At 42.1% G+C, this 23,045-nt stretch overlaps 1 protein-coding gene across 4 annotated transcripts; it reads left to right on the top strand.

Annotated features, from left to right (window-relative positions):
• Nucleotides 1-4,226: 4,226 nt before the first annotated feature.
• Nucleotides 4,227-22,783, top strand: LOC143680007 (Fc receptor-like protein 1). Of its 4 annotated transcripts, none has more exons than XM_077156566.1 (10): nt 4,227-4,336; nt 11,698-11,718; nt 15,698-15,985; nt 16,152-16,430; nt 16,764-16,880; nt 17,935-17,962; nt 18,958-19,040; nt 19,259-19,330; nt 19,941-19,969; nt 20,885-22,783. In XM_077156566.1, exons 1-10 carry the CDS (start codon nt 4,306-4,308, stop codon nt 20,954-20,956), a joined length of 1,020 nt encoding a protein of 339 aa, XP_077012681.1. In that variant the 5' UTR covers nt 4,227-4,305; the 3' UTR covers nt 20,957-22,783. The 4 variants fall into 4 exon arrangements, 3 of the variants coding, with proteins under 3 accessions (XP_077012681.1, XP_077012680.1, XP_077012682.1); XM_077156565.1 differs by having other exon boundaries at nt 19,938-19,969; XR_013174008.1 differs by lacking the exons at nt 17,935-17,962; nt 20,885-22,783 and having other exon boundaries at nt 19,938-19,971.
• The last annotated feature ends 262 nt before the right edge of the window (nt 22,784-23,045 follow it).

Genomic DNA, 23,045 nt, shown 5'->3' with positions numbered 1-23,045 from the left:
AAGGCTGTGACATTACACAGTCTAGAATATTGAAACTTGGTAAATTTCACAGAAAATTCCAAAATCCTGGCCTCCTTGAATGATCACCAAGGCTTGAGAACACTTTCCTTTTGACCTCCTAGCAACGAGCAGCTGGAGCAGAGTAGAAGCTGCCTCCTTAGAAGGAGAATGCTTTCTCCAGCCCGCCACAGCCTCTACTTGGTCTCATTCATCATCTGGAGAATGTATTCCAAAATCCTCAATATGGTATATGAACCTTTTCATGACCCAGCCCCTGTCTGTGGCTCTTTCACCTCATTTCCTGTCAGCATTTCTTCATGTTTTTGTTTCAATAAAATCAAATTACATTGCCATGTATCAACCAGGGATTGTTTATAGCACAATTATCAAATGGTGCTTTCATCCAATGTAACAAATATCGTACACCAATGCAAAGTGTTAATAATAGGGGTAAATGGTAATCATATATTTTATGCATGATTGTTCCATAAACCTACAACTTCTGTAATAAAAAAATGGGTTAAGTCAAGTGTTACTGCAATTACTTGGGTTTTCATTAATATAGTTCATTCCATTTAAATTTGACAATTAAAATGTACAGAAATCACATAATTTCATATGCATTATGCATATATGCTCCCTGAATTCAAAATGAGGTAGTTGGTAGTGAATTCGTATTTTGGCTATTTAAAATTAGAAAATAAAATTGGCTCTGTGTAAACACAAGCACACATGAATCAAATTCTACATCTCTCAGCAAACATGCCTAACCATGTCGTGGCTTCAGGCCTGTGCCCACTCTCTTCTCTCTGGAATGTTCTTCCCTGTCTAGTCAGCTGGCTGAGTGCCCATTCAGCCTTGGAAACGCAGCTCAGACATGACTTCCCCTGGAAAGCCCTGTGTAATTCTCTTACCCCGCCCACTTCCTGATATAAATTCAATTCGGTTCTGCTCTCTGTTACCTCTGTGTCTTGTGATGATTTCAGTGATCACGCTTATCACACTTCACTGCACATTATTTGCTTGGATGTCTTTCTTGTCTACTAGACTGGGAGCTCTTGGCACCTATGAAATCGGCCCTTTTTGTCTCTGTATTCTCAGCCTTTAGTATTAGTGCATAGCTACCTACTGCTGTTCTCAGACACAAATCACACCCCTTTCTCACTCGGAACAAATTGAGAGTCACAGGAATCATGCAGTCTTACAATGAAAATGACTGGAGGAAGTGGCTTAACTGTGTGACTTCGGTGAGTTCTCTGCCACCTTGCACCGAACTAGGCAGATGTATCATCTTAGTCACAGGGCTCACCTGTCTGCAGCAGCCACAGACCGCTTCTATTTTAACAAAGGCAGATGAGAATGTGCCACGGGCTGGCGACTCAACCAGGAAACCCGCACGGCGCCAAGCCCGGCATGCTGAGCTGCTTCTCCCAAATTCACCAAATAACACACATCTCCTCCATTTCTTTTTTCCTTTCTTTTCTTTCTCTCTTTCTTTCTTTCTTTTTTTTCCCTGTAGCATGGAGGGGAAATCCTGTCTGTTTTATGAAACTGTCATCTCACTCTGGGACCTAAGTTGAAAGAGCAGCCAAGCCAAAGCATGCAATTGCAATAAAGTTTCTACTCGGAGGCAGCACATGCCTTGTACACTCACATCACTTTAGCCAAAGAATGTCACATAGCTAAACCAGGCAGGCATACATAATTCTCCAATAGAAAGGGGGGCAATAGTTAGGAGCAGTAATCCAGTCTACTACAGTGACCTGAAATAGATTCCTTCTTTCTTTGTACCACATTTCCCTCATCCATAAAATATAGGAATAAAGATGCATCTCCTTCCCCCAACTCAACTATTCCCTTTAGCTTTCCCTGCAGAAGTCGAGCCCCAGCCTGTTAGATATGGCCACTGAGCATTGTAGATCCCTTTTCTTCTCCCTCCTTGCCACTGTATTTCATTCTAAAGACTCTTCTACCTGATTTCAAATCTCCTCTGTGCCCTCATCACTGCTCCACAGAGCAAAAGGTGCTGCCTTCCCCTTAAAGGCTCCAGATCCATCCTCTTATGAAAATTCTTATCTCTATTGTGGATCCAGAGACAAAACTCTTTTCACATTCCTCTCCTGCTTTGCAGTGCACTCTTTCACTCACCACCTCCAGAATCAGATTTTATACACATACCATAGGAGAATCTTGAATTTCCTATTTTTTTTCCTCTTTGATACTTTATTTCATGTTCTGTAGAAACTTTCATCCTTTCTGAAAGCCAGAGTGAAGATACCGTCCTCTTCTCTGGCATGACGGTCACACCTTGAAGTATCATACTTGGTCAGTTCGTGTCTCTGACGTGTCCCTTATAGGGTCAGTGGTTTTACTTCTTTTGGATAGGGTGGGATTATCAGAAATCTGGTCCCTCCTTTATACATTCTTGCTTCATTGGCTATTTACTTGCCATGTCCCACTCTTGTTCTGACAAATCCCAGTCTTACTGGGATGGAGTACAAGGAAACCTTTCAGGATGATGGAAGTCTTCTAGTTCTTGATTGTGGTTGTATTTACACAGATTTAAATATTTGTCTGAAGTTGCTGAATCAATTTATAATGGGTTCACTTTACGGTGTACTAAATTGCAATAAGCTGATTTTTAAAAAATCTATGTTAAAGCAAGAGAAATACAAACAAAGTGTTCAGGATAACACCCCTGGGAATATGCAGACACACACACACACACACACACACACACACACACAAGTAGATGCAATGATATCAGTTATGTTCTAGTTCGTAAGCTGTGGTAGGTGGGTTTAGGGTTTTTCATTTCACTATAGGATCTCCTAATTTATATTTTTGTTACATATATTTTTTGCAAGTATCATCCGTTACATTATAAACGATAAGCATGTTTGAGAGCTTGAAACATAATGCACCGCCTTTCAGCCAGGAGAAGGAGGGGAGAGATGGCTTAATCTGAAGAAACGGCGAGGGCATAGGAGCAGAACATGACCTGAGCACAGGCAAGGAGGGGTGACCCAACGCCCTGAATGCAAAGACATAACCTTTCGCCCTGGGTTTAGAAGACTCCCCGTTTCTCACTGAGGAAAAGGCTCTGCCATGATAACACAATTTTAAATTAGGCAAAAGCAGCCTCAGACAAGCTTTCTCTAGTCAAATCACAAGGCTGTGGGCACACACGACTTGTCCTCAACAACTGCCCCAGAGCCTCTGGCCTGCTTCCCAGCATCGCACCCTAAAGCTGCCAGTGTGGTGGCACCGAGCGCCTGTTTGAGCTCTCGCTGCATCTTTGGACTTGGCCTTCATTACCAGATATCACCTTTCCATGCCCTCTAATATCTGAGTCTCCACACATTGGCTTTTCTTAATCCTAGATCCTGAGAGATTCAAGGTATTATCGAGAATTAAGATTGCTCATTCTCCTGTAATGCACAATCTGCATCACATACAGGTTTTGGGTGCCGAGAACTGGTAGCCCCAATGTGCTAAGAGAAGCAATGGGAGATATCATAGATATCCTGATTTGGGGTGGGGAGAGGGGCACTCTCAAGTGCTAGGTGATAATGGCGAAATCTCCCCAGATGCCCGGAAGCCAATTTGCATATGCTTATTTCCTGTATTACATTTTCAAGCATCTCTCAGATGGTAACTGCCTATGATTTTGTTTTTCAGCTATTCCATGCTCACTTATTTCTACACTGTGACAGTTTAAATATGAAAGCTTGCCCTCTGTCTGAATAGCTTGATCCTGTGCAAATAATACGTGACAGCTGTCAGACATTATGCAGAATCTGGGTGGCAGCCCCATCAGCCCCTGACTTAGTGATGTGTTTGCATAGTGTGACCATCCTAGAGGCTGCCGAGAAACAATAGTATGTACTGATTAGACATACTCTAGGGGCTGGCCTTATCAAAGATGAAAAGCATGCCATTCGAATTTCAACAGGACCATTGGCTGGGGGATTCACATCAAAGTCAGAAACTGCCTTTGGGAAACTTCTTCTGAGATACCTTGCAGAAGGCTCTGATATATTAAGGGATATTACTCCCAAGTGGCAGAAATTGAACTAAGCTAGGAAAAGGAGCGCCTTCAGCTTTGTCAGCCTCTGCAGGTGAGGAGATGAAGATGGGCCATTGGAGGGCCCCTCTTCCTTCTTCTATTTCTACAGACATGCTGAAGTGTGACTTCCGATGCTGACTTCCTCAAACCTCTGACAAGCTGCTGTCTTTTGACTCTGAGTGGGATCTCTCCTTGATGAGAGGACAGCTCCAGTTACAGTCCCGGACCCAGCCCTCATGCTGCTCCGGCTTTTGCTGCTGATCTGGGGTGAGTAGGCCAACTCTGAGCAGGATGAGGGATCCTTCCACACTGGAGCCTGCTTCCTGGAAGACGGTGGGGGCTCTTCAGGGAAATTATTGCCTGGGGAGGCTCCGGGACGCTTGGGAACGCTCAGATCACCTCTTCCAACTGAGGGCTCAGTCAGACGAGCCTTGAAGAATTCTATCATTCCGCTTTTTAACTCCTAGAAAGTGATCACTGCCTCTGTCTTCCCTTCCACCACTAATTCTCACCTTGTCCTTGATGTGTTTAACAGCCATAAGGATGATCCATACAACAAATTGGCCACTCAATTCCTTGTCTTTCTTACTATCGATATGATCTCCCTTTATCCTGCCTCAGCCCCCACCCCCATTGCCAACCCTAGCGCTTACCACCACCAAACGTCCCGTCCAAAATCTTGATTTTCCTCTCTCCCCACCCCCATGCTATGCCACGGTATTCGCAGCTCACTTCCTCTAGCAGCCCATCTTCAACATGTCTTCAATGGCCAGGATCCCTTTTTCATCATCGATTACTCCACTCCAGCTCCTCCTTTCTCATGCACACTCATCTCTCTTCCCCCAAAGCATTCCCTGATTATCACACTTTTCCGTATAGGTTACATTTGTGTCAAAGTAGCTGGATGTGACTTTAAATTAAGGGCCTAATGCTGATGATTTATCTTTAAATCTGAGACTTCAGATCTCAGAGGGGCCATGAGCCGTGTGGGTTATTCGGCTACCCTCTCAGAACCGGTGCCCTCCTGGTCTGGATGTGCACTTTTCCATGTCTTCTTCTTTCTCCTCTGAGCTCTCCCTTCTAATTCTTAATTGATGGCCCCACTTCATATTTCATTGAGAAAATAGAAGCAATAAGAAGAAAATTCCCTCGTCTTCCTATCGCCATAGCTACCAAGCCCCCACATCTGAACTTACATCATTTGTTTTTCTCCCCTTCCTTGAAGAGATTGTCCCTCGTCTTATCGAAGACAAGAATCTGCACCATGACACTGGGTATCAGGCCCTCTTGCTTTCCCTAAAACTTTTCTCCATCATCAAAATATTTCTGGGCTACAGGCCCTTTCCCCTTAAAAAACAGATTTGAACAGTGAATAAAAAAGTATTTGCAAAGTCCCCTGGGGGAATGGTGAGAAAAAACAAAACAAAAGAGAAATATGGTCTGATGGTTTCCTCCATCCTCTGCATCATTTCTCTGTCTCCCTCTTCAAAGTTTTCAGCAAGTTGCTGTGTTTGCTACATCTCCACCTTTCTTTGCTTTAGAAATTCATTTTTAATTTAATTACAATCAAATTTACTTTTTTTGACATATAACTCTATGAGTTTTAAAAAATACTTAGAGTCATGTCATGACTAAACACCACAACCAAAATACAGAATATTTCCACCATGTCAAAAAATTCCCTTGTGCCCTCACTCCTCCCCCATTTCTAAGCCCTAGAAACTACTTTCTGTCCCTACAGTTTTTCTTCATCTTTTTTGAATCCTCTACAATCGTCTTTTATCCCCATCATTCCATTGAAACTGTTCTTGCTAAAATTATCAACCAGTTTCATGTTGTTTCATTCAGCAGTTAATTTTCATTTCTTATTTTATTCAGCCTCTCAGGGGCATTTGACATGGTTGATCACTCCGTCTACTTTTTATTTTAATAAAAAGTGTTTAAGGTAGTGTTTAATAAATATTTTCATTTCAGTAAACAAACAACACATTTAGAACCACCAAAAATTAGTTAGCATATATACAGGCATATTTAAATAAATATCCAAAGAATCATTGTAATGACTGTGTTTGTGCATTAACTTCCGTAAACCAATTTAAAATTAAGGCAAACAAAGAAAAAATCTAGAAATACAGATATCAGAGTTTTTAAAATTCTAAATATTAAACATTGACTTAAATGCCATTTGATTAGCTGTCATAACTCCAACATTCTCAAAATATCAAGTAGAAAGTTGTTACAAATAATGTTACTGTAGTAATGACCTGTGTTACTGAACATTTTCAAGTTTTCTCTTTCACAAAAATATAAAGATAAAATGTTTTCACAATTAACATATGAAAATCTTAACCAATGTATGTCTTACCCATAGGCATATTTAAACAAAATATCTAAATAATCATTGTTAAGCCAGTATTTGTACAATATATCTCATAAATCAATTCAAAATTAAAGTAAGCAAGGAAAAAAACCTACAGATACAGATATCAGAGTTTCTTAAATTTTAAATATTAAGCACTATCAAATACTATTTGATTAGCTATCAAAACTATGTATGTTCTCAAAATATCGAGTAAAAAGTTATTATAAATATTAACTTTACTATAGTAATGACCTACGTTATTGAACATTTTCAATTTTTTTATTTCAGGAAAATATTTTATCTAATATCACTATACCTGACTATAATTTTTCTTTGTCAGATCTATACATTCTTTTCCCTCTCTTACTTTTATCCTTTAAGTTATCCTGGCTAATACACTTTAATTCTGTACCATCCTCTAGACTTCCCTCTCTGTCTTTTTTTTCAGTCTCCAGAGCTCCCTTTAATATTTCCTATAGGTTAGGTCTCTTTTGGCAAATTCTCGCAGCCACTGTTTATCTGTGAAGATTTTAATCTCTCCCTTAATTTTGCAGGACCACTTGGCAGGATAAAGAATTCTTAGCTGGAAGTCTTTCTCATTCAAAATCTGAAATATATCATGGCACTGCCTTCTCACATCCATGGTGCTTGCTCAGTAGTCTGAACGCAGTCTTACGTGGTTTCCCTTGTATGTAACAATCTCTTTTCTCTTGCTGCTTTCATGACTTTTTGCTTCTCTTCAAGATTTGACATTCTGATAAGTATATGTTTTGGGGTAAACCTTTTTGGGTTTATTCTATTTCAGATTCATTGGCTTGTTTGGTTTGGATGCTTATGTCTTTTATAAGGGTTGGGAAGTTTCTCCCCATTGTATCTTCAACTAGGCTCCTATTCCCTCAGTCTCCTCTTCTCCTTCTGGGACACCAGTAGTTCTTACATTTGTATACTTCATGATGTTTGTCATGTCCCTGAGGTCAAGTTGCATTTTTCCCCCCCATTTTTCTTGCCGTTTGTTCTTTTGAACGTTCAATTGTCCTGTCTTCTAATTTGCATATTCTTTCTTCTGCCTCTTGAAATCTCTTGCAACGCGTCTCTAATATACTTTCAATTTGGTCTACAGTATTTTTCATCTCTGTGATGACTGATGTTTTTCTATTTATTCTTTCAAATTCTTTTTATGCTCCTCCAGTGTCTTCTTGATACCCTGTATGTCACGATGAACGACCTTATTTAGTTGCTCCAAATTCTGTGTCCCCTCGGATAATTTAATTTGGTCATTTGGCTGAGCCAAACCTACCTGGATCGTCACATGCTTTATGATCTTCTATTGTAAGTGGAGCATTTTAATGTCTTAATAAGGTTCTTTTGAAGGTTATTTTGGAAATTTCCTCCCCTCATCTAAGATTTTGAATCTACTTGCTTTCGCTTTGAAGATCCCCCTTTGGATTTGGTTTGTCATTCCTTCCCCTGGAAACCAGGTTTCTAATCTTCAGGAGCAATTGCAGTTCTGCAGGCTTTACTTGAGAGCTAGGCAAATAGGCAATTTGTCAAACTGCACTTTCCACTTCTTCCCAGCACGTGGCGCTCTTGAGTCTTCTCATCCCCTCAGGCCCACCTGTCCCTGAGCATAGGTGCAATGTCCAGTGGCCAGTCAGGGCACTCAGCTGGGCCGGCTTCCTGGGTCTCACCTCTCCATACACGCACACCTGCAGTCTCTGGGCCTCCGTGCCGGAAGGGGAGCAGTATCAGGACCCAAACAAGTCTCTTTCACTAGTTGGACATTGGACTGGCACCACTCTATGTCTCCCCCTCCTCTCTGGGGAAGGGTTCCCCAGTCTTTGCTAAAACAAGAACCAGGTGTCCCTCTGTAGCAGCATGTCACAGGCAGGAAGCAAGCACTACACCTTGGCTTAGTGGAGTCTGTGCACAGGAAAAGCATTTCTATTATCTTCCAAGTTCACCACAGGAGCTCCCAGCTATGGAGGTGAAGGGAAGTTCTGAGCCAGCTGCAGGGGTAGGCGGAGTCATGACCGAGCACACTCACCCCATTTTCTCTGTCCCAATTTCTCCAAGGGCCTCCTGTGTAGGATAGAAGACCCTTTATAATTACTCACACCCTGGAACCACTGTCCCAGTCATTTTTCTATCTCATCTCTCATTGTTGTACAGAGCTGGGGTGAACCCAGCTTCTCCAATTTCAACTTCTTGCCGGAATCCTTCCCTCTAGTTAAAAAAATTATTGTGGCAACATATAGAAAACCTCAAATTCCCCATTTTATCCACTTCCAAGTGTCCAATTCAGCCCTGTTAATTGCATTCACAATGTTGTGCTACCATCACTATTAACCGTTACCAAAACTTTTCCATTGCTTAAAAAACTCTGTACCCATTGAGCATCAATTCTCCATCATCACTCCCCACCCCTGGCAAACTTTCCTCTACTGTCAGCCTCTATGTATTTGCATATTCTAATTATTTCATATTAGTGAGATCATACAGTATTTGTCCTTTTGTGTGTGGTTTATTTCACTCAATAATGATGTCTTCAAGCTTCATCCATATTGTCACATGTATCAGAGCTTCATTCCATCTTATGGCTGAGTAATGTTCCACTGTATGTAAAAATCACATTTTGTTTTTTTGTTTATTTACTTACCATAAGCCAAATACAGTTTATTCAAGGAATGCAAATATGCACCAATGAAAGGAAATGTGTTAATATAATTCATCATATCAAAATGCTGAAGTAGGAAAAGGCTATGATCAGCTTTATAAATGCTGTGAAGAGATCTATTTAAATTCAGCATTCCTTACTTATTTTCAATTCCTGTTAAAAAAAAACCTTTAGGAACAGAGATATGAAAGAATTTTTTCTCAGAAAGGTAGAAAATTTCCATGTTTAAGTCAACAACCATTGTTTATACCTGAGGGAAATCTTGGCTACAAATACCATACCTTCTAAAATTATTCTAGAAGATCTAGCAGGTAGGTTAAGGTGAGATTAAGTGAGAACTGCAAATATTGTGTATACACCACATTTTGTTTGTCCATTCGTCTATTAATGGTCACTTGGGTTGCTTCTGTCTTTTGGCCATTGGGAGTAAGGCTGCTATGAGCATTGGTGTGGAGATATTTATTTAACCCCCCTCTTCCATTCTTTGGGGTTTGAACCTATACGTGCCTCCTCTTCTTAAAACGTATTTCTACTTAGCATTTTAAACACGATTCTCACTACATTCCTTCTAACTCAATGCCTGCTGCTTCTCAGCCATCATTCCTTTTAGTAAGGAATGTTGTTCCTTCCCAGGTTGGTACCTAACCTTCTCTTCTCCATCCATGATCCCTTCCCCAAGTGACAGCTGGTCACTTTATTTGACATTTTAAGTTAACCTTAAGTTTATTTCTACAGCTTTGACCCCTCCTTTGAACACCTTTCATGTATTCCACTGCCACTCAAGTGTCTAGTAGGCACCTTAAACTCAACACGTACAAACAGATCTCTTGACCTTACACCACCACCATCCCATTGCTTCACAACTTCAGTAAATGTCTCCACTATTCTTCTGCTGCTATGGCCAAAAATCTAGGAGTCAGATATGATTCCCCTCTTTCTTTTACACCTTGTACTCGATCCATAAGTAATTCCTGTTGATCCTACCTTCAAATTTATACTGAAATCTGATTGTTCATAGCAACAGTACTGCCCATTAAAGCCACGATCCTTCCTTTTCTAGACAAACTCTCTGCCCCACTGTCTCCCTGCTTCTCTTCACTTCTCCACTCTGTTCTCACAGCCTAGGAGTGGTATTACACAAAGGTAAATTAAATCAGAATTTAACTTACATTTCTGCAAGTTAAATGTCTACCATCTACATCTAGAATGAAATCCAAGCCTTTTACCAAGTCCACAAAACTGCCCACGAGTGGCCACTGCCTACTTCTCACACTCTAATATCTATCTCTGTCTCCCACCAACTCGGTTCCAAGGGCATATGCTTCTTATTCTTCCTTGGACAGACAAGTCCCTTCTCTCCTCCAGGTCTTTGCATTGGTTGTTTCCTCTGCCAGTGATGCTTTTTCCAAATATTCAGGAGGCTCATTTTCTTGATTTCAATCAGATTACTCATCAATTTCTTATCCTAACTAAATAGTTATGACTTTTTCCTCTGATTTGTTTTCTTACAGCATTTATCATTCCCTGAAATCATATTATACATTTATTTGTGAATTGGCTCTCTTTCCACTAGAATGTTAATTTCTTGGCAGCAAAGACTATCATTTTTATTCACTCCCTCAACCTAGTGCCATGCACAAAGCTTCGCCTATAGTAAACACTCAAACATTGAGTAAATAAAACATGATTTTTAAATACTAGGCCACATTGCTCCCCTTCTCCTACCTGAGGAAATAATTATTCAAATAAGCATTTAACTTAAAACTTTAGGACGAAGCACAGTCTGAAAGAGATAATAATAGAGGATATTACTTGAGTGGTAACTAAATTCTAGGCATTATTCTAAGCATTTTATAGGTATTGCTTACTGAATCTTCACTAAAGCTCTGTGAAGTAGGTACTATTAGTATCCATTTTACAGAGAAGAAAACTAAAGTGCAGACAAGTGACTCAAATCTCGGCCATTTGGTTACGGAACCTACATTTTATGCAGAGTATCCCCCTCTTGGCCATTACATAATAATAGTATGGTCAATGGTCAGCTTCTTGTTATAAGAGAGCATCTTTGGAGAAATCTGAATTCCTTCTCTGGATTTTAAGACAACTCTGACCTGAAGTTGGTAAAGGTGTACCCTGCCTTGAAGATGAGCTCCTCTACTCTCTTGCCTGATTTTGTGGCTACCATGAGGCAGTGGGTCTAGAGGTAGATGGACCAGCTGGGAGTGAGGGGTTTGAAGAAAGGAGCTGCTAAGTAGCTAAGAGCAAAGGCAGCATCTCCTAACAGCTGAGAAAAGTTACTGAAAACGACTTTATGATCCTAAAAAAGAGCCATGTGTTGTTTTGTGGGGGGATGTTTTGCAGATGATGTGGAAGGTGGGAAAAGGAACAATAAGAGAGAAGGAAGAATGGGAGGGCAATGTAAGGAGGAAGAGAGGGAAGGAAGGAGAAACAGTGAAGGAGGAGGGAAGGTAGAGAGTGGGGAGAGCATGAGAGAAGTGGGGTGGACAATAGAGAAAACGCTTGGAGGAATTAAACTTTGCAAATGTTTGGGATCTACTGCTGTGTACTGACCTCTGTTGAGTTCTCTTCCAGCTCTACTTTGTGAACCAAAGGGTGAGTTGCACTTCCTTTTCTTCTTCATGGTCTGTGCATACCTTGTGACCTGAATCAACACTGAAGGTCTGCAGATAGCTGTCCGAGCAGTCCCTGGCCATCCAAGACCCATCCGTGCGACAGCTGCTGAGACGTACAAATGCCAGCGGCTGTGTTGGGCCCCGTCTCCTCTGTGTTCACACCAGTCTCTGCAGCCGACACTTGCCTGTTCTGCTGGGTGAGCAGGGCTGACCTTCTCAAGACCACAGTCTTCCTCCTGGGACGTCTCAGCATAGAAAGAGAGATGGCATCTGCACAGGAAAAGCAGAGGGTGCCAAAGATTGGTGCTAGAAGACCTCTATCTTCCCAGCTTCAAGGGCTCTAAGGGCCCTATGTATTCCCCATCTGGGTGCTCCATCAGGGATGTTGGACATCTGTGGAGAACATTACAGTCAGTCATCAGCCACATGGGACGTGAAGTGGGACCACCGCCTCCTTCTGGTCTTCAGCCCTGCTCTGCTGCCACAACTGCTAACGTGCACATTTTTTCTCTTGGACTCTGGCTTTTGCAAACTCATGTCATCATTCTGATCCTCTTCAAAGACCTGCCTGACTTAGATGTGGAGAGGAGGACATTTTCCCCCTGTAGAGAATCATTCACTAATTCACTAAAGCATGTTTAAACATAATGTGAGAATGGGTCTCCTGCATAGAATACTAACCACAGGGTTAAAAGTGGTGCCCTGCAACCTCAGCACTAAGGAACGTAAGTTGCAGGCTCTGATGGATTAGGAATTCCTACGACAAGATCCAGACCCCATCCAGCCTTCTGGTTCCTCACCTGGTGTTTGCCCAAGTCTCACTCATGTCCTATGTGTTTATTCTGGCCCCACTTTTACCCTCAGAAAGCCATGTGCTAATTCTACCTAACCTAAGCAGGAATCAAAAGCCACCTAAAGAATGAAGAAACAAAGTTTCTGCCCCCTGGGATTTTCCAGGTGGTCTGTGCTTCCTGAGCATCTCCTGAAACAGGCTCTGAGCTGCAAGACTGAGCTCTAATCCTTTTTGCAGCAGGCCCTGTTCATTTTTATACTCTGAGCTCTGCCTCGTCCCCTCAGCCCCATTCAGAGGAGTGAGATACAGGGAACTAAATGTTCTTTTGTCGCTCTGCTTGGCTCCAAAAGCCAGGTCACTCCTCTGGGGACCATAATTTTCCAAAGAGAAAAAATGACTCTAATGTTCAGGGTATCCCATGCCCAGTACAAAGCAAACATTCTGGTGCCATAGATGGAACTAATTTTAGAAAGTCTCAGGAAAAAGCATTCCAGTAGGAAAACTTAGAGATTACAAATGTCTGACCAGAACTCATCGCCTCATAATCCAGGGCACTTGGCATTTCCATACTGAGGAGAGAAGGAGGGTTGTCTTAGGAAAATTCCTAAAATTTCCTGCAGGGCAGAGGCCATGAGCATTAGATAGACAAACGCTATCACTGTGAAATTGTGACATTTGATGGGCCGCTGGGGGAGATAAGGCAATGCGGTAAGAGTAGAACACAACTTTATCCACATTTATTCATCCAGAAAACAGCCCCTAAGGCAAGAAGGGATATATCCCTGAGGCTTCATGTATGGGGTTGAATTTGCTCCTTATATAATGTCTTCTACAGAGGTGCATATAGAAGTTTCAGAGCCGGGGAGTTGGGCTATGTGGCTTTGTGGGTATAGCACATTTGCAGGTAAGTTCATGCCTGTTCTTTCCATTAGAAATACTAATAATAGGGGCAGGAGACCTCCATCAAAGAGGGAATCAAGATGTCCTAAGTGTTCTCCAGACTGGCGGATCCTCCGGCAGATCCTTCACACTCCTCTTTGAGTGAGAAGGTGTGGTTCTGAGATGTCAGAGGAAAGAGAACAGAACAAAATAACCACTATGACTTACAACAAGGATGAAATAAATGTTCTCACTTTTACTAGAAAGTCAGGCTTCACCATCACCAATGCCACCTACAATGATGGTGGTCAATATTGCTGCATTGTCTCCAGGAAAGAACAAAAACTTCAAAAAGATCCATGCCAAAGATAACACCTGTATTCTGGAAGGAGAGGCTCCTGCACAGGGGCTGGATATGCAGGGGCCGAGCAGAGTGGGCTCATGTCAAAGGAAAGCCCGTGGGCCACTGTGGACAGGTGGCATGAGGGATGGTCTGTGTGTCCACCCGGCTGTCATTGAGTCTTGTCTGCAAATGCTGAGAACACAAAGTGCTTTTTCACCAGGAACTCTAAGTCTGAGTGCCCTGGAACGTGTGTCCGATGTTTCTCTCTAGGGGGCAAGTTCAGTGTCCCTGCCCTGCGAGACCGGGCTACCTCCACAGAAGTCAGATGCACAACTTCAGTTTCCCTTCTGCCGAGGTCCTCCTGGAGCAGGTCCCTGGAGCTCCAGGCTGTGGCCCTGCAGAGGAAAGTCTTGGGGTCTTACTGACGTGAGTCATAGACAGTGGTGTCCAAGGTCATTCGGAGCCAGATCTAGCCACAGTTAGTGCCTGTGGGGCCAGTCGGCCAGCGTGGGCTGAGAAGGAGGGTGCGGAGTGAGGGCACGAGGCCAGTCCTCCTTGTTGGCTGTGCTCTGTGCCTGCAGGAACTGCAGCGATTCTAGAGCAGTACCTGAGCCTCCCTCAATCAGGGTCCCTAGGAATCTTCCCTTATCCTTGCTGTTCTCACCGGGGGAAAGAGGAGTCTTTAGGACACAGATACCCACAGTGAGCTGGAGGGAATGGGGAAACAGCTGCGTAATGCATGACTCCTGACTATGAGAAGTTGTGTCCAATCAGCACTCTAAAAACTAGGGTAAAATGTATGGGATATATTGTATAGGATTGGCCAATAATAGCTGCAGAGAAGGGAGAAATCTGGAGGTGGTAAGATAAAGCTTTGTGGAAGAAGTGCATGGAGCACACTACTAGAGAAGAGTTGATGGAAGAGAAAGAGAAATTGGGGCTTGTTTTGAAAGACAAAAAAAAAAAAAAAAAAAGAGAGTGTTTGTGATCCCGAACCATACTACGTACTTCAGGGTTGACACGTCCAATATCCTCTCTCATTCTCAGACAAAGATGCATCCACTGTGGCATAAAGCAAATGTCCAATGCTTCCAGAAGTCTGAGCTTTCCCAGACTCACTCAAAAATCCACACTAGTAGAAAAAAAAACACAACAGAAAGAAATTATAGCTATCTTCATGAACCACTAAGTGCAGCAGGCCTTGCGCTAGTGCCTCTAACTGAATCCTGGAACTGCATGAGATAATTATTATTGCTGTTTCCACTTTAGAGATGGTAAACTTTCATGAAGTCAACTTACCAGCTTTCTCTTTCATGATGTTGTATCTAACAAGTCTTTGTCAAGTCCAAGGCCACCTAGATTCTCTCCTATGCTGTCTTCTAGAAGTCACATAGTTTTGCATTGCACACTTAGCTCTAGGATCCATTTTTGAGTTAATTATTGTGAAAGAAATAAGGTCTGTGTCTACATTTATTTTTTTGTATGTGGGTGTCCCGTTGTCTCAGCCCCATTTGTTGGAAAGACCAGATGGGAAACTGAGTCTCAGAGAAGTTAAATAATTTATGAAAGACACACAGCAAGTAAGAGTTGGAAACAACATTCAAACCCAGGTGGTTTGATTTGCAACCTGGGCTCATAGGCACCGGACCACTGAGCCTTGAAAAACAGAAGCTTGAAAGCTCCAGGCTCTGGGAGTCGCATCGATCTAGGGAGGAGAACAGTAATGCCACATCTTACATAACAATATTACTCTGTCTTCCTACTCTGCCACATCAACCAGCCAATGCCAACTCCATATCAGCAAAGATCTTTGTATTCTTTCCCTTAAACTACATAAATCACTGACTTTACCAGAGGTCTTTGCTTTTAGGACTGTCACACTCTCTCCCTGTCCTTGAAGGCTTCTCTACTGAGGATTCTCCATGTTATCTTCTATTCACACAGGAATCCCCGTCTCCGATGTGAACTTGCAGACCCGACCCCCAGAGGGACAGGTGATGGAGGGAAAGAAGCTGGTCCTTGTCTGCTCGGCTGCCAAGGGTACAGGATATATCACCTTCCTCTGGTACAAAGGAGCCCTGGGTTTAAGCCTGGGAATGAAGACCCAGCGTTCCCTGACAGCAGAGCTTGAGATCCTAGCTGCAAGGGAGAGTGATGCTGAGAGATACTACTGTGCAGCTGATAATGGCTATGGCCTCAGCCTCAGTGGGCTGGTGAGCGTCACTGTCAGAAGTAAGTTTCATTCCTCTTCATCTCAGCCAGCACAACTCACACTCTCGATGCTTCCCTGGGGTACCCAGCGCAGGAAGTTCAGATGGGGTTGAGCCTCTGTGGGCAGGGATTATGAGTCAGTTGTATCATCAGAGACCCCCCCTGACTGTCCCCCTGTCCTTGTCAGCTCCAGCGTCTCGCCCCATCCTCACCCTCTGGACACCCAGCGCCCAGGCTGAGGTGGGGGACGTGGTAGAGCTTCACTGCGAGGCCCAGAGGGGCTCTCCCCCCATCCTGTACCAGTTTTACCATGAGGGCGTCACCCTGGGAAACAGCTCAGTCTCTTCTGGAGGAGGAGTGTCTGTCAACCTCTCCTTGACCATAGAACATTCTGGAAACTACTTCTGTGAGGCTGCTAATGGTCTGGAGGCCCAGCGCAGTGAGGTGGTGACACTCAACATCAGAGGTACTGCTCAGGCTATAGGCCTCTCTCAGTCCATGTCCTTTTCCCAGCACCCGAGAGAGTATCTCGGATGCCACAATGCTTCCAGGGGTGTGACACCAAAGATGGGGCTTCTGTAGATGGTTTTGTCTTGGATGATGCATCTGAGAGGTATGGAGCACACAAGCATTGTGTGTCTTTCTCTTCTCATCAACACAACAGGTCTCAAGTCCCGAGATAAGTAAGTAGACGCCCCCTGGGAAGAGCAGATTTGGAGCCATCACCCTACACCCAAGTTCTCTGCCCTCTTGGCCCCAGCCCTTCCCTTGGGACTCACACCCAGGTCTCTCCCCTCAGTGCCTACAGAGGAGAGAAGGGACTTTATTACTTCTGGAGCCCTGGAAACCCTGCTTGGCATCATTTGCACCACCACTGTGGCCCTATTATTTTGCTACTGGGTCAAGAGAAAAATAGGTTAGTATTTATGGAGATTGGGATTGTGACCTTGATTTTCACCGAATAGACTGGATTTGTGACATGTATACCATAAAATATAAATATAGCCCAGACCCTGCCTACAGGTCTGCTCCAAGGATCCAGTTAACGGGGACTTCACTTATTGAAAGAATGTAATGCTTTCAGTAAAGCTACTCCCCACTATGTGTTATCAGTTGAGGTTCAGTTGATACTGTGTGCATCTATGATTTAATCTTTTACACAAAAATATAGCCATTAAAAATAATCTGTCACTAGAGCAACCTAGTTCATAGCTGTAGCTATATTGACCATCTCCCAGCACTAAAGTCAGTGCATTAAGTTCTTATTTACTTTGGTGTGAATTGCTACATGTGTTTTTGTCTCCCTGTAATGCTTGTCCACACAACCATACATTCTTGTCATGGCTGGATTTTTCTCACCTTTCAGCTTAAATGTTATTTCCCCATAGAAGCTTCACCTGGCCATACAGCCTACGATTGTTCTTTTCTATTATTCTTCATCAGAGTACCAAGTCTTTAGCATCAGACTTCATTACAACTGGAAATTACATATTTGTTTGCTTACTTAACCTTGGCCTCCTGTTCTCCACTGAGCAAGTTGGAGCCTGGGCAAAAGAGGATAATGTGAGCTTCTTATTTAAATAACAAGCTTTCCTGGCATCTTTGGGCACCTCACCTCATTTACAATATGGCTGTGGCCATGCCTCCAAGGACTCCTGTTGTGATAAGATTGGTGTGATTGCAGAAACAAAACCAATGAGTACAACAGACTTGACAGTTCGGAGACTTGGGTTCTAGTCCTAGCTCTGGTACTAATTGGCTTTGAGGGTTTGGGAGGCTGGCTTTTCTCTTTATCTGTGAAATAAAAACTCTGCCTAAATTAATTACCACCAAGATGTCCTCTGGGCATATGCTGGGATGCAGCCACAGGCATCCTGGCACAGGGCACGTTGCCTACACGAGGCTGTACGAAGGTCCTGAGAAAGAGGGCTCCCTCCATTGATATGTGTGCTCGTTTGTTTGACTTGCAGGGAAGCGTTCAGCCAGGGACCCACTCAGGTGAGACCTCTGCTTTCTGTGTGTGCTGATAATGCAGGAAATTTCATTTTTAAACATTTGATTTGCCCTCTCTTGTGCACTTCTTTTCATATTACATCCCAAACCGTCACTCCAGAAGTTTCCCACTGATAACGTCAAACATTCACTTGCTATTCCTCTTGCTTTAGATTTCATATATTAAATAATTTATTTAAATCCTTTTTATAGCTGCAGAAATAAGAAAGTTACATTGGTTTGGCCAAGGTCATGCCGTCATTAAATTACTTAAGCAATATCTGAGGGTCTGTAAGTCATTCTATTAAGCGCTGAGAGGTATGAAAATATGAAAAGATCTTGAGAGTTTTAAAGTATTTTAGGGTAGGTGAGGTATACACATATCTCTATCATGTAAGATAGAGTAGCAAATTTACTGGGAAAATTGTTGATGATGTTTTTTAGAGGTTTAGAGGAGGGAAAGATTTAAAAAATACTTCCATCAATATTTAGTGATACATTTTTATATCATGTTATTTCTTATGTCAACAGCAATCATACTTTTTCCGAATCAGAGTATCACTCTTTCAGTGGTGCATGTATATGAGTGAGCATTGTCACTGGCCCTTTGTCAGGTTCTTTGTTCTGTCCAGCCACTTGTTTGCCACTTGGGGTGGGTACATCAATGATTCTTCATTTAATATTTAATGAGCACCTGTTATGTCAATGGCATTGTTGTGGGTGTAGGCAAAACCACAGTGAACCAGTCAGATAAGCTCCTTATACTCGTGGAATGTGCCCTCTCATGCACACTCCTTGGTGCCCCTCCCTAGGGCTGGGGTTTGTGACACACACCTGTGTCTTCCAAGGGCTGCTTTCCCCATGGATTAGTAGCTCACTCGGGACCTTTCTAACAGGTGTCTCTCCTCAGTGTCTCACTCACCATGCCAGACAGTGGGATCTGGGATATCTGAGATGCTGGATGCTACCCAGATAGATAGCAGGAGTTTCTGTGCTTGCAGGAGTCTGCCCAGCCCTGTACCTCAAGACTCCAGTTACTGCAACTCACCTTCCCCAGTGCAGCCACAGTCTGTATATGAAAATGGTGAGGTTTCCCAAATGACCTGGGCCAAAGTGGGTAAAGAGAGCTGGGAAGCAGGTAAGAAAGTGACACCTGCTAGTCCAACCTGACCTTGCTGTGCCCTGGCCACCTCTACGAATCAGTGTCTCATGTCTTCGTAGCTGTGTTGGGTGGGTAGGTATGGCGTAAATTAAATGGCAGGAAGAGGGGACTACAATGATACCTGCTTTCTCCTCTTTCAGTGAACGTTGTAAGGGGGGACGAGGTTTATTCTTTGGTGTACTGTGTGCAGCAGGAAGAGGAATCAGCAGCAGGTGAGGCATGGGGAAGTGAATTTGTCTCTGACTTTCTCTTTCCTGGAACCAAGTGGATAATCAATGGCTGTGCATGGCAGTATGACAGAGTTCTCCGGATGTCAACTATTGGAGCTGACTGAGCATTGCTGTGCTGATCTGAAGATGGACCTTTGGTCTGGAAGCTGCCTCTAAGAGAGCCAAGTACTGATGTTAACTTGGCCTACTTGATATCTCCCCAGACATCTTGTCACCACCCAAGCCAATAGCTTCTGTGTCCCTGCCTTGAGTAGACACACCTGCCTGTAGCATCCCATCGCAGCTGCTTAATTATCTTGCTGTCATCCTGTCCTACACGTGGTGGGCCCAGCCCAAAGCTGAGTGGTATAAAGACCTCCTTTTATGCCAGGAAGACCCACCCCCTACTCCCAGGTTGCCCATTTTCCTCCACACAGTAAGGGAATCCTATTTGCAATAAGCAGATTAGCAAGACAGAAAATATTAGTGGAAATCAATCGACAGAAATCTGCTGGGAGAGGAAGGAGACTTTACTAATGCCTGCTCAGGGAAGGACTTCAAGACTTCATATATAAGTGGAATCTTACAGTACTTACCTCTTTCTCCACAGCAGAATCACCAAGGATACTTATTGAAAATAAGGTGAGTTAGAGTCCCTATTATTCTTTCCTCCATGTTCCTTCTCAATTTCCTCTGGGAACTGGTTCTCGAACGTTAAAAATCATAGCCACTTAAGAAAAGAATAAAATCCCATGGTTTATCTCCTATCTCTCCACACAATCGGGGGGGAAAAATCAGTTATAACAACAGAGACATACTATAAAAGGAAATTTTGGAGGCTACATATATACTTATGTTAATAATTGGCATATGGATGATTTATGATTGAACTAGAGTGCATAGTCTAAAAAACGCATTTATTTGAAAATCTTTAACTGAAATATTGTCAAACAATATATACATTGCTCTCTGCTGTAAGATTAACTAAACAATACACAGCAAACCTAATTAATATTGAATGAAGCCAAGCTAATAGTGATTTGTATAATTACAAATCAATAACTTGCAAACCTTAAACAACTCAGGACATCACTGCTGCAACAAAATACTTTCTGAAAATTGCAGTTATCCCAGCTCTATGATTATGTGCAAGGACAGTAGGTGCTTTGCAATTTTATCAAGTGTTACGGGGTAGCCAGATATTTCAGGACAGAATTCAAGCCCTTGGTAAACTCCACTGATACACTGAGTTTGGTTTATGAATCTAAAATTATAATGACAGTCCACGGAACTGACAACAGCCCATGAAAATGAGGAAAGACCGTGTATGTTTTACACGTTTTTAGTTTATAGGAGCAATTTTGTAGCTCACCAGAGAGACGCAGCTCCTTTGAAAATGCAGCTCTTGGGGCACAGTCTTCAAAGAGGCTCTAAATTATGTGCTGCTGGGTGAGCGATGATCAGCTGCACCCATGTTCCCAGGGGAAGGGGACCTCAGGGAGGCATGTTCTTTTTGCTCCTTAGCTCTGGTCCCATCTGCGGTGCCTTTGTTTCCAGGTCTCCCCAGCCATCTACTCTATGCTGAAGAAGGCAAGGGCTACAGCTCTGGACTATGATGATGTTATGTAATGTTGCAGAATATTCTGCTCTTTTACAACCATTCCTGACCCCAACCTCAGGCCCAGTATGTTCTTCAAGAGGAACTAGCTTTCCAGTTCACCTCACCAAGGTGATTTTTCTCTCTGAGATGATTCCTTCTTCCACCGTGAAGTGAAGTCAGCACAAGCCCTGAACAGATCTTCCAAGAGAACCACCACGGACACAGGAGTGAGAAGGACGATGTTCCTGGAGCCCAGTTCCTTCTGGTTCCTTGGGGGCAGGTCAAACTGTACTCTTGCTTCTATTTGTCAAGAAGAAACAAGGTAGGATAGAAGAACTTGGGCTTTCAAGGTGAACAGACAATGACACTTAAGAGTATATGGACCCAGGTGGGCCACGGTGGCTCAGCAGGTAAGAGTGCTTGCCTGCCATGCCCGAGGACCCGGGTTCGATTCCCGGTGCCTGCCCATGTGAAAAAAAAAAAGTGTATGGACCCAAGGTTAGTAATTTTGCAGAACTGCTCTATGGAGAAAGCTGTGTCCGCCGTTTTGTCCAAATGCTTTCTCAGCACAGACAGAACAGAACCTGGCCTGCCATTTACACTGACCCTCCATTTCTGCCTAAAATACCCAATTCAGTGCATTTTTGGTCACTGTCCCCAAATTAGGACTAAAACTAAGTTGCATAAAAAGTAATTATACCTACACTCAATTTTAGTGACCTATTTTCCAGATTAACTTAATGCCCCATATTTATAATGAGAAATCATCTCTGTAAGTTCCACCACATCTAAAATTCTGTATTTGTTGCAACTTTATGAATGTTTGTTCTTCTCTTTTTCATAAACTTCTTGAAAACATATGGCTTCAATATGATTGGGGATTTTTATTTTAATTTTAAAATAGTCACAATCTAGTATTAACAAATTAAAACTACTTACTATATAAAGTAAAAAGATAAAGTGTTCCTTATAGTTTTACACCAGTGGGTGTAACTATTGTTGAAAACTCAACAATATAGCTCTCCAGATAGTTTTCTCTTTTTGTACAAGCATATACATATACATGTAAATAAATAGATATTTAGAAAGATACCTATTTAAAGGTATATAATGAAATATTTTCAAGTATATATGTAGATATATTATACTATTTTAAAAGGTTGGATTGTATTCTGCTGGTAGATAACAATTGCAATATATTTTAATCCTTTCCACCATTGATGGACATAAAGATGACTTCCAAAGTTTTTATATTATAAAACAGTGCTAAAATAAATGTCTTATACAATAATATTTATGCACTCCTAGTTTATCTGAAGGATAAATTTATAAATCTGGGAGTACTATATTTCAGATTATGCATATTGGATGTTTTTCTTAAATACTCTTAAATTGTTCTCCAGGAAGGTTGTATCAATTTACATGACTACCAACAGCGCAGGAGAGAATCAATTTCTGGGTAAAATACATCATTGCTATTGAAATTTATATATTTTAAATTATTAAGGCAGTTGAGCATCTTTCCATAAATTCATTCCTAATTTGTAGTTTTACATGTTTCCTGTGTTTAGCTTTTGCTTATTTTTTTATGTGATCATTTGTCTTTTTCTTATAGCTTTTGTATGAACTATTTATTGTTATAATTTATATACAGTGAAATGCACAGATTTTATGTGCACAGTTCCATCAATTTGACAAATGCGTGCACTCAATTAACCTAAACCCCTATTATGATATAGAATATTTCTATCACCCCAGAAAGTTCCCTCATAACACCTCCTAGTCAATTTCTGGCCCCTCTCAAAACCATGATCAAGTGCTATGTATTTTAAGCAATTCTGTATCGTACGTGATGCAAATGTTTTTTCCAATCTTTCACTTTACTTTTTGTTTCCAATGAATTTTAAGATATGGAGATTTAGTTTTTGTGCAGCTAAATCTCTCAATTTTTTCCCTTCTTCGCTTCTTGACTCTCTGTCATCTTCTATCATACCATGTTAGTATGTTATACAAATATTCTAGTCTATAATTTCTTATAATACTTTCATAGTTTTGCTTTATATTTACTTAATATATTGCATAGGTTTGGGTACGAGGCAGGGCAGTGTTCTACTGCTT

The sequence above is a fragment of the Tamandua tetradactyla genome, chromosome 4, assembly GCF_023851605.1.
Source record: "Tamandua tetradactyla isolate mTamTet1 chromosome 4, mTamTet1.pri, whole genome shotgun sequence".
Classification (NCBI taxonomy): Eukaryota; Metazoa; Chordata; class Mammalia; order Pilosa; family Myrmecophagidae; genus Tamandua; species Tamandua tetradactyla.
Note: the sequence above shows the minus strand (reverse complement) of the source record. Positions and strands in the feature narration are given on the sequence as shown.

Coding starts and splice junctions, on each gene's coding strand:
- LOC143680007 (XM_077156565.1), top strand. CDS start 4,306: ATGCTGCTCCGGCTTTTGCTGCTGATCTGGG. Junction 19,041..19,258: donor ACAGTCTGTATATGAAAATG/GTGAGGTTTCCC, acceptor CTCCTCTTTCAG/TGAACGTTGTAAGGGGGGAC. Junction 19,970..20,884: donor GGATACTTATTGAAAATAAG/GTGAGTTAGAGT, acceptor CTTTGTTTCCAG/GTCTCCCCAGCCATCTACTC.